At 35.0% G+C, this 12,388-nt stretch overlaps 1 protein-coding gene across 5 annotated transcripts in view; it reads left to right on the top strand.

The window, feature by feature from the left end:
* GRIA4 (glutamate ionotropic receptor AMPA type subunit 4) overlaps positions 1-12,388 on the top strand; it is a 382,353-nt gene that overhangs the window by 345,713 nt on the left and 24,252 nt on the right. Inside the window, exon 14 of one of the 5 annotated variants that reach the window (XM_054523829.1) lies at positions 42-80. Coding sequence (XP_054379804.1) covers positions 42-63 — 22 coding nt within the window. The 3' untranslated portion in view covers positions 64-80. 5 annotated transcript variants of the gene reach the window in all.

The following is a 12,388-nucleotide window of genomic DNA, read 5'->3' on the forward strand; positions in this document are numbered from 1 at the left end:
CATGTTCTATTATTGTTTAACTTTGGGTATTTCTCCCCTAGGAGGAGGACAGAGGAGAACTAACCAGCTCCAGGACCAAGGTAAGAGGGGAGTTTTCTTTCAAAAGAATGGCTTCCATCCATTTGAAGGAAACCCCTCCCCCACCTGTTTTTAAATCCCTTTTTCTTTATACATTTATATTTTTTAACCCATCAGCGTAAGGAAACCAGCTTGCCACTTGTACATAATAGTTATTTGAACATTCACTTACAAATGGTATAGGAGGAAAAAATAAAAACTTTCACACAAGTCATATCAGTTATATGCTAATGCATTTATGTTTTCTATCTTCATTAAATATTAGTACTAGTCTTCCGTTAAGGCTTAGATACTTGCATAGGCCTTAGAAAATTTTTATCAGCTGTTAATTTCTCTATTTGTAAAATATACATAGTTACTATCAGCCAAACCATAGTGCTCACAAAAATATCAAAACTAAAATCCAAAGCATTTTTTATACAGAAATATATCATTATTAAGAAAAAAATAATAAAATCAACCACTAATATCATTTTAATGATATATATTTGGAAACATGATCAGTCTGGACTTTTGGGTTGAAGCTATACAAACTTAATGAGATTTTTAAGGTGCCATAGGAAAACTGTGGTTAGAAAAATAGGAGGAAAGGGAGGAAATATTGTGTTGAGCATCATCTCTCCATGCTTATACACCCTCTTCCCAGGCCTCTTGTGTATTTCTTTTAATGGTTTTCACTATAACCTCTCACTTTTTGTGTTGTTGTCCATAGAAATCATTAGTATTTCCTGACTTTGGTATTCTCTTTCAAATTGGTCTTTCCATAGAGGAAAACCAAGAGGAGAAACAAGTGAGAGAATTTAAAGGGACGGTGCAGTGGCTCACACCTGTAATCCCAGCACTTTGGGAGGCCAAGGCAGGTGGATTTCTTGAGCCCAGGAGATTGAGACTGGCCTGGGCAACATGGCAAAACCCCGTCTCTACAAAAAAATAGAAAACAATTAGCTGGGCATGGTGGTGCATGTCTGTTGTCCTACCTACCCCAGAGGCTGAGGTGGGAGGATTGCTTGAGCCTGGGAGGTAGACGTTTCAGTGAGTTGTGATCATGCCACTGCACTCCAGCCTGGGTGACACAGCCAGACCCTGTCTCAAAAAAATAAATAAAAGTTAAATTAAAAAATAAATAAAAACATCTAGAAGTTGAGATCGAAAAAGAAAAATAGACCATAGGGATTATGAAAGGCACCACCTTCTAGATCCTATTCAGCAATAATTATCTGTTATCATTTTCCTCCAAAGAAGCTAGATCTTGTGTGACTCAAGTAGATTTTAGGAAAGTTTTAAGATCAGGTAACAGAGACACTTGGGACTCAAGAAGAAGAAAATTTTAGGAAGGGAGAAAAAAAGTGTACCAAAAAAATGAGAATTCAGGCAATTTGTTGCCAAAAAATAAAGAGTCATCGTCTTCCAGTAATACAGGTCTACCATTTTGTTACAAACGTGTTTAGAAGCCTTGCAAATCCTTAAAGCTGGATTGTTAGAGCATGTAATGAAAGAAAATCCTTTCCAAAGGTTACATTTTTGTTAGAGGTCATTGTTTTCTGAGCAGGAACAATAGTGGCTATGTGATTAGGAACTCACATGAAAAGACTCATTCAAAACAAGAAATTCATTTTAACATCAAAACATAATATCTATTTATGTAGATAAGTATATTATAATGGTCATCAAATCCAGAAACTTAAGCGTTAAACTTTTAGCTCATGGCATATTTTGTTGACTGATTGTCTGATAAAACCTAATTTTGACTTTCTCTCTCACTGACTTCTTTAATGAAAAGTACAGGATATATTTGAATCACATTATTTATTCTTAATTTATTTATCCTGAATTTTAAGATGCCACGCATACGGACTCTCCACTGAAGCAGTCATACAAAAGAAGGAAATTGTCACAACATTGTTAGTGAGCTCTTTATGTGTTAGAATTTGATGTTTACATGGACATTTGTTACATCAGGAAGATTTGTTGTACTTTGAATTCTTATAAAATACTTCATAGAAATCTCACTCAGGGAAACAATTGGTGGGAGTTCTACAGTGACTTAGCTCTTTTGGATAACAGAACATTGAAATGAAAGCACTACTTCTCTGTTTTGTTGCTTAGTAAAGTGAAAAGCATTGATTTATAGTACTTGCATTCAATTTATTAAGTATATTTAAAATAGTTCTGAAAGTGTCCAAACTAATAGCTTAAGATACCCAACTTCTGACAAGTAGCAAATAACTGAATGACTACGTAATATGTGTAATATGTTCTAGTATTTACACCAATAGAAGCAAATGTAGGTGAGACTATTTTAAGAATTTAAATTTTTTGTCACTTTTTAAAATTTGAGTTGTTTAAACAGTGGGTGTTAGAATATATTTCTATTTTGAATTATGACTATAAGCCTTGTTGCTTTCAAAATAAGCAGCTTTGTATCTTCACTTAGAATCTCATAAACTTAAAATATTTAAAGACTCATGGATTTAGAATTCTTAGGCTTCAACTATTTTCAGAGAGTAACAGAAAAGCTACATATTCTCACAGATGTGAGCCCCCATGTATCTGAACTTTGAATAAAAAGCTCAGTTTCCTTTCATTAGCTTGTAATCTCTGTTTCTATAAGAAGTACTCTTAGTTTGTAATCCCTATTTATATAAGCAGCACTGTTTTTACTCAAGTTTCTTCTCTAATTTGTGTTGCTCGTCAGCCTAAACAAAATCCAGGCCAAAAGCTCTGGTAGGTTAAGCAAGATCAATTAAAACACATTTTAAGTGATAAGAGCAACATCAAAATACTGGCCTCCTGCTAAGGAACCTGAAATCTTAAATGAAAGAAGAAAGTTGGAACTTTTTATTTTTAAATTTTTACTCTCAAGAATTTAATGGAAAACTTATAGTCTTTGTATGTGAAGTTTAAATAGATACATTTAGTGAGTTAAATACATATTAAAATATGCAGTGAAATAAATCTTAAACCACAGTTGACACTTAATATCTGTTGGTCATAAATGTAATTTTTAATTTTTAAAATAAAGATAAATTATATTATTCTAAGAAGTAAATTTAGTAACAGAATAATTTTTCTTTCTTTCTTTCTTTCTTTTTTCTTTTTTTTTGAGATGGAGTCTTGCTTTGTTGCCAGGCAGGAGTGCAGTGACTGCAGTGACGTGATCTTGGCTCACTGCAACCTCTGCCTCCCGGGTACAAGCAACTCTCCTGCCTCAGCCCCCCAAGTAGCTGGGACTGCAGGTGTCTGCCACCACACTGAGCTAAATTTTTGTATTTTTAGTAGAGTACTGGCCAGGATGGTTTCGATCTCTTGACCTCGTGATCTGCCCACCTCGGCCTCCCTAAGTGCTGAGATTACAGGCATGAGCCACCACACCCGGCCAACAGAATAATTTTCTAAAGGTGATGTGTTTTCTTGGCTAAACTTGAATAGAATTGATTTATAAAAATCCATTATGGAGGATTTTTATCTTGAAGTGTAGTTAGGAGTATCACATTTCCCTTGATATTGACAACAAAGTTGCATTTGATTTTATCATTTAGTGTTCTTTCCTTGTCTGGCTGCATAAAGTGAATGGCAACCGGTTTATTTTAGCTATCTATAATCTCACTGAAATATCTTTTAAGATTATTTTGTTTATACAGTGGACCAAATTGCCAGCCATTATTCATAAAGATAGCTAGTGTCAATAATATTTTTATGTCCACTTGCCAACATTTAATAGACAGTTTTGAAGTGTTTTGTTTTAAAACACACTTCATACCAGGACTTCCCAAAATTCATTAGTTGCCATAGTTGAAGGATTCCCTTTCATTGGCCGGAACACTATTCTTTTATTTTAATGGGTTGCCTGCAAAATAGCACATGAGGTTAATTCACTGTTATATCACTTCTTATGTAGTTATTGCATAACAATTATAATTATTGCCCTGCATTAGGACTGACAATAGCATAAAGTACCCTAATACACAGTTGTCACCCTCCAAGAGAAAAAAAAGATTTACATAGATCGTGTTGTAAAGTAATGTATGACTCAAAGGAAATGTGAGTACTCAGATACTAGATCTTATCATTTAAAGAAGAAAGAGATAAACAGCATCTACAGTATCTGCGAAATACCTCATAAAGAAGATTCAGATGTATTAGTTTATAAATATTAGCAAATGAATAAATAAGTCAGTGAGTGATTACTGGAAAATGTTAAGAAATTCAGAAAGGCTAAGAGAAGGGGAAAAAGGAATTCCTGGTGAATGTTCTAATATGAGTTTGGAGTCAGTTCTGAATAAAATATAGTTAGGACTATAAGCAAACTAACCTGGCTGAAGGCAGAGAGAATCGACTTGGAGGATTAGTTTGATTAAGAGACTAGACTTCTGTGTTAGACAAACCCAGCTTCCTATTTCACTTTTGCCATTTACTAGCCAATCAACTTTAGGCCTCACTATCCTCGTCTGTAAAATGGAGATGTAATTCTACCATATGGGATTGTTGTGAGGATTCAATGAGAATAATAAGAACTTCACACAGTGTCTGGCTAAATAAAATATAATACAGTTATATTTTAAAAGAGTATGTAAGCTGAATTGTTGAGAAACCTTGAATGTCAGAAAAGTTAGAATAATATCTTGGAGGCAATCATGAATTCGTGAAGATTTTTGACAAGGCATTCTAAACAAGCAGTGAAGCGAAGTTATTCTGACTCTGGGTAGCAGAGAACGGATTGAGAAAGCCAGTGGATCTGGTCTTGGGTGATAAAGGCTTCAACTAAAGTGATGCCAGTTTAATAGAAATAAAAATATAAATATGAGAGTCACTTGTCATAAAAACAGTTCTTAATGGATAATTGGCTAGAGGAAAGGAAGGGAAATGAAAATTCAAAGATAAGACTGAGTTTTTGTGGTTGGGCCTTGTTATTTTGGTATTCATTTTTACAGTCCTATTTCTTCTGTGTAACATCTCCTAATCCATTATACTGAAGCTTCTATATGGTACTGTTCTTGGGACACAAGATTACATGTCTCAAAAGATTAGAACTTAAATCAATAAGAACTTTGTATGTATGAAAAAAAAGACATTTTAACTTTGGAAGAAAATCTTACCGTCTAGTTAAATCAAGTCATTTCATATAGATTATTGATAATGCTTTTCAAAGAAAATTATCTACTACTCTTCCTTCTTGGGTATTTAGGCTGTATCTGTTCAGTTGACAAAACCACCTGCCTTTCAAGTTTTTTCTCAGCTCAAGGAGTATTTAGCCTGAGAAGATTGAAATTGCCATCTTACAATGGCTTCCAAAACTTAATCAGGCATAGACCCTACCAAGTCTGACAAACTTCCCAGGAAAAAGAAAATTTCCCACAGAGAGTCATAGAAGGATGAATATAGTTTAGCTATACAGGGAAGAGTCATGATAGGAAACAAAAGGTATCCTGGTACTGTAGGAAGAACACTGGACCAGAAGGCAGAAGACCTGTGCTCCAGCTGGGCTTTGATGGACAAGTCACCTAACTTTCATTAGGCCCCAAGGACTGCATCTTGGGGCCTAATAAGAAGGTTGGGCATAACCTCTAACCTACATTTTGATTCAAAAATTCTGGGATTCTAAGTCTTTAAAGCAATTGATGAAAGTTTTTAAGACCCAGCAAAGGATGGGAAAAGTAAAGATGATCCGTGGACTATGGAATGGAATTCTGGAAATCACATAAGGAGATGAAGAAATCAAGAGTCAGAGACAGTGGGGGAGTCCACACAGCAAATCATGGTCCAGGCAGGGCATCTGCATGAAAGACACAGTACTGTTGAACAGCTCACATGCTGTTTATGTAACAGAGACCAGTTCTTATATTTTAAAATTGTGTTTTACTTACTTTAAAGCAAATTTACTTTAGAATAATAATAATCACAACTTGAAAAATGAATGCCATTCAGAGATAACTTGAAGAACTTCACTAGCTAGCCATGGTCTCATTTGAAACAAAGCTTTCATATGTATAATTTGAGCACAGTGATAACAACAAGGGAGTGGCCTGAGGCAGGGACTTTACTGAGTATAGTCTCAAACACCCTAAGGCCACCACAAATAAATAAAATGTGTGGTATGAAATATAAATACTTGATATTTTCTCAATATTATATAACTAAAAGCATCTTTTCACAGTTTTTTTAAAATTTTTATTGGTTTCACATTCAGTATTTAAAAATGGGAGTGGGTATGGTGGCTCACACTTGTAATCCCAGGCAGGTGGATCATTTCAGCCCAGGAGTTTGCCAGCATGGGCAACATGGCAAAACCACATTTCTACAAAATATACAAAAATTAGCTGGGTATGGTGGTGTGCACTTGCAGTCAATCTTAGCTACTCAGGAGGCTGAGGTGGGAGGATCACCTGAGCCTCGGGAGGTCAGGGCTGCAGTGAGCCATGATCATACCACTTCACTCCAGCCTGGGCAACAGAGTGAGACCCTGTCTCAAAAAATAAAAATAATAAAAAATTAAAATGTTCTGCATATGATGTAACTGTACAATGATCATAGATTGAAGCTAGTACTTTGGAAATCCCTTCTCAATAAATCAGTCTTAAAACCTCTGCTCTATTAAAATTCTGAGCCACCAGGTATCATAGAAATGTTTTTATTTCTCTTACCTTTGATAGACAGACTTAGAAGTCATCACTAACTATTTTTAAAATAAATGTTATTCGAATTTAGAACAGATATATTTTTAATCTGTGTTCAAGTTGCCCTTCCAAGGTCTGTGAACCCCTGAAATTATGTATAAGTCTGGGGTTTTGTAAGTTTGTGCATTTCTTCCTGAGAAAGTATTTATACTTTCATTGAATTCTAAAAGAGAACCATGACCCAAAGTAGGTAAGAAAATTCTACTCTGTGACCTAAAATTGACAAAATCATGAAGCTAAGCTTCATGAAATATTTGTAAATATGACCTAAAAAATACTCAACACTAAAAATGTAATTAAAATTTTCATTGATCACAATCTCTAGCTAATGCTCTGGCTAAGTTCCTGGGAGATATCCTAACAAAAATCACAAAGCTCCTTCAAGGAATAACATTCCTCAGATCCATGTCTCAACTAGAAATTAATCATGCAAATTCCAATGAATGTGCAATTTAGAGACAACTGCTGGAATCCAGACAAGTATCTGTTTAACTTGTTCAGCTCTCCTTGACTCAACTTGGAATATGAATACAAAGGTTTCCACACTAACTTAATTACATATATGTCATCCAAAACCCAAACCAAAGACACTAAATCCTTCCTTATCCAAGTAGTTTTCACGAGCTCATTGCAAATCATGCTGGGTCTGAATTGTCTTTCCACTTACAAAAATTTTTCTCTCCTTATTTTAATATTAAATTCCTGATCAATAGTACCATTTAATGCAAATCTTACTTGTCATTGCATAGGCAAACTGGAGTAAAAACTCAATATCTTTTCTACAAAATTTTTGCATATACATGTAGAGCAATCCAGCCCAAATTCTGCCTTTGGAAATGAGTGCACAAATCCAATGAAGCAAAAACAGCCTTGTGCTTGTCTACTGGAAGGAATAATTTGGGAAGAAAAGTAATAACACAGCTACAAGTTAAATTGAAAACTTAGTGGAGCATTGATAATGCTGAAAACTGGCTACTCTTCGAGGCTAAATAGTTGATAAAGGCTAGAATTGTGAATGCAAAAGCCATTCCTTAAAATTAGACATATTTAGTTCTTAACTCTTCATCATTTGACAGCCTATTGATTCTTACTTACTTTTTGTGTTTTCTTGATTAATAAAATAGTCATTTTTTTCTCAGTAGGTCATTAATTGACTTTACACAGAGTTCTGGGGTTGTTGTAAATTCTCAGCTTTTTTGCTAACTTGCTCCATTCACCTTTATCTGGAAGACGTCATTAATTAAACTACAGAAGTAAATCCTATGTGATATTTGCTTCTCTCTACCTATTTCACCTTGTTATATGGAATATGCATAGAATTTTTGTGAAAATACTGACAATGCAGCTATATTTAATAACAGAATGAATAGTCTATGTAGAGTTGGTTATTCATATTTCATGAAATTACTATTTTCTTATTAGCATGGTTCTGGGAAAACTGTAGCACATATATATGTATACACATACACACACACACATATATGTATACATACATACACACACATACACACACACACACACACACACATTTGCTGCTAACAAAGCTTAAATCAAATGAGTTTTCCAATCTGGAATTTTAGTTTGATTTCAAGAAAGGTATAAAATAAATATGTAGCATGATAGAATATAAAAATAAGTTGTATTTTTTAACTCCTACAAACAAATTCAAAAAAAAGACTTTTTCTTAGGGTCTCTAATACTTGTTAGGGAAAGAACACAGTTGCTAGCCATAAATCTGTTTTTCTGAAAACACAGATATAAACTCTTTCTTTTTTTGTAAATAGCCCACTAAGCAGGACTCAAGCCTATTCAGTCACATTCATTTAATTCAGCCTAAGGGAAAAGACTCACCTTGTCTATATAAATGTGTGAAACAGCAAGTCTTCTTTCTAGGCCACTGAGAGTTCTATTAACCTCCTGTAGCTCCTGTCTGATGGGGTATGTCTGCTAATTGATGCATTGCTCATACTTCTCTGCCTGACCTGTTCCCATCAAATAAAGTAGAGCCCTCATAGAAGCCAAATACATCATATGTCCTCCAGCCTGCGACTAGAGGGACAAAACCAACTGAACCAAAGCAAACCACATAATCAGGAACAATAAATGTTTTTCTAAGAACTTTAAGAATAACCCCTAATTTATATCTCAAATTTTATTTAATCCAAAATAGAGTATATTTTTTGGCTTGAATAAAACAATTCCATAAGTTATTATATTACAAAATAACTGAAAGCTTTGTTTTTTACTAATTATTACAGTATCACTTTCCACTGCCCAGAAAATTTTGGGTGTGTGGGGAAGCATAAAGAACAAATGCAATTTAAGTTCATCATCATCTTACACCCAGAGATTGTGATTTGTTGTATTTTCTTTCATATTCTTTTCAACAATCAACATTATATATACATATACTTATATATAAATGTATAGTTTATTCTCAGATTAAGATCAAAATGAACACACACTTGTTTCTTTTTCCGCTTAACATTATGCTATAAGCACTTCCTCTTGCCATTGAAATTTTTTTAATGGTTATCAAACATCAATCATATGGATCATTGGTACTTATCAACACTATAACCCCAGAAGCTTTGTAACATATGGTACCCCAATTTAGAAAAACCTGATACAGTGGGGTTAGGTCTGAGCATGAGTATTTGCAATAGGCAGTTATTATACTCAAGTCAAACTTGAGACCACTGGTGTATACCAAAATCTCCTTAATCTTCCCTTTTTTTGATAGGTATATTGCTTTCAATGTTTTTCTATATATATATATGTATATATATATAATGCTATATGTATAATGTTACATATATATAAAATGAGATTTATCATAAGTCATTTTGGCAGCACCTTTAATTTCTTAGGATTGATTGCTCTAAGGGGAATTATTTAATTAAGGGTGAGAATTGTTTTAAAGCTTTTGTTGTATAAAGCCAAATTATTTTCTTTTTGGTTTTTAATTATTTTTTTTCCTTTTTTTTAAATTTCATCTTTAAAAAATGGGATACATGTGCAGAACGTGCAGGTTTGTTACATAGGTATACAAGTGCCATGATGGTTTGCTGCACCTATTGACCCGTCCTCTAAGTTCCCTCCTCTCATCCCCAACCCCCCAACAGGCCCTGGTGTGTGTTGTTCCCTTCTCTGTGTCCATGTGTCCTCAATGTTCAACTCCCACTTATATGAGTGAGAACATGTGGTGTTTTGTTTTCTGTTCCTGTGTTAGTTTGCTGAGGATGATGGCTTCCAGCTTCATCCATGTCCCTGCAAAGGACATAATCTCATTCCTTTTCATGGCTGCATAGTATTCTGTGGTATATATGTACCATATTTTCTTTATCCAGTCTATCATTGATGGGCATTTGGGTCGGTTCCATGTCTTTGCTATTGTACATAGTGCTGCAATCAACATGTGTGCATCTGTCTTTATAGTAAAATGATTTATATTCCTTTGGGTATATACCCAGTAATGGGATTGCTGGGTATTTCTGGTTCAAGATCCTTGAAGAATCATCATATTGTCTTCCACAATGGTTAAACTAATTTAAATTCCCACCAACAGGGTAAAAGCACTCCTATTTCTCCACAGCCTTGCCAGCATCTATTGTTTCCTGACTTTTTAAAAATCACCATTCTGACTGGCGTGAGATGGTGGTACCTCACTGTGGTTTTGATTTGCATTTCTCTAATGATCAGTGGTGTTGAGTTTTGTTCATATGTTTATTGACCATGTAAATGTCTTCTTTTGAGACGTGTCTGTTCATGTGCTTTGCCCAATTTTTGATGGGACTGTTTTTCTCTTGTAAATTTGTTTAAGTTTCTTGTAAATTCTGGATATTAGACGTTTGTCAGACGGGTAGATTGCAAAAATTATCTTCCATTCTGTAGGTTGCCTGTTCACTCTGATGATAGTTTCTTTTGCTGTGCAGAAGCTCTTTTTTTATATACATACTTTAAGTTCTAGGGTATATGTGCACAATGTGCAGGTTTGTTACATATGTATACATGTGCCATGTTAGTGTGCTGCACCCATCAACTCGTCATTTACATTAGTTATATCTCCTAATGCTATCCCTCCCCGCTCCCCCCACCCCATGACAGGCCCCAGTTTGTGATGTTCCCTACACTGTGTCCAAGTGTTCTCATTGTTCAATTCCCACCTATGAGTGAGAACATGTGGTGTTTGGTTTTCTGTCCTTGCGATAGTATGCTCAGAATGATGGATTCCAGCTTCATCCATGTCCCTAAAAAGGACATGAACTCATCATTTTTATGGCTGCATAGTATTCCATGGTGTATATGTGCCACATTTTCTTAATCCAGTCTATCACTGATGGACATTTGGGTTGGTTCCAAGTCTTTGCTATTGTGAATAGTGCCGCAATAAACAAACGTGTGCATGTGTCTTTATAGCAGCATGATTTATAATCTTTGAGTACATACGCAGTAATGGGATGGCTGGGCCAAATGGTATTTCTAGTTCTAGATCCTTGAGGAATCCCCACACTGCCTTCCACAATGGTTGAACTAGTTTACAGTCCCACCAACAGTGTAAAATTTTTCCTATTTCTCCACATCCTCTCCAGCACCTGTTGTTTCCTGACTTTTTAATGATTGTATTCTAACTGGTGTGAGATGGTATCTCATTGTGGTTTTGATTTGCATTTCTCTGATGGCCAGTGATGATAAGCATTTTTTCATGTGTCTTTTGGTTACGTAAATGTCTTCTTTTGAGAAGTGTCTGTTCATATCCTTTGCCCACTTTTTGATGGGGTTGTTTGATTTTTTTCTTGTAAATTTGTTTAAGTTCTTTGTAGACTCTGGATATTAGCCCTTTGTCAGATGGGTAGATTGTAAAAATTTTCTCCCATTCTGTAGGTTGCCTGTTCACTCTGATGGTAGTTTCTTTTGCTGTACAGAAGCTCTTTAGTTTAATTAGATCCCATTTGCCAATTTTTGCTTTTGTTGCCATTGCTTTTGGTGTTTTAGACATGAAGTCCTTGCCCATGCCTATGTCCTGAATGGTATTCCCTATGTTATCTTCTAGGGTTTTTATGGTTTTAGGTCTAATATTTAAGTATTTAATCCATCTTGAATTAATTTTTGTATAAGGTGTAAGGAAGGGATCCAGTTTCAGCTTTCTATGGTAGCCAGTTTTCCCAGCTCCATTTATTAAATGGGGAATCCTTTCCCCATTTCTTTTTTTTGTCAGGTTTGTCAAAGATCAGATGGTTGTAGATGTGTAGTATTATTTCTGAGGACTCTGTTCTGTTCCATTGGTCTATATCTCTGTTTTGGTACCAGTGCCATGCTGTTTTGGTTACTGTAGCCTTGTAGTGTAGTTTGAAGTCAGGTAGCGTGATGCCTCCGGCTTTGTTCTTTTGGCTTAGGATTGTCTTGGCAATGTGGGCTCTTTTTTGGTTCCCTATGAACTTTAAAGTAGTTTTTTCCAATTCTGTGAAGAAAGTTATTTGTAGCTTGATGGGTATGGCATTGAATCTATAAATTACCCTGGGAAGTATGGCCATTTTCATGATGCTAATTCTTCCTATCCATGAGCATGGGATGTTCTTCCATTTGTTTGTGTCCTCTTTTATTTTGTTGAGCAGTGGTTTCTAGTTCTCCTTGAA

Source organism: Pongo abelii, chromosome 9 (assembly GCF_028885655.2).
Source record: "Pongo abelii isolate AG06213 chromosome 9, NHGRI_mPonAbe1-v2.0_pri, whole genome shotgun sequence".
In the NCBI taxonomy this organism is placed as follows: domain Eukaryota; kingdom Metazoa; phylum Chordata; class Mammalia; order Primates; family Hominidae; genus Pongo; species Pongo abelii.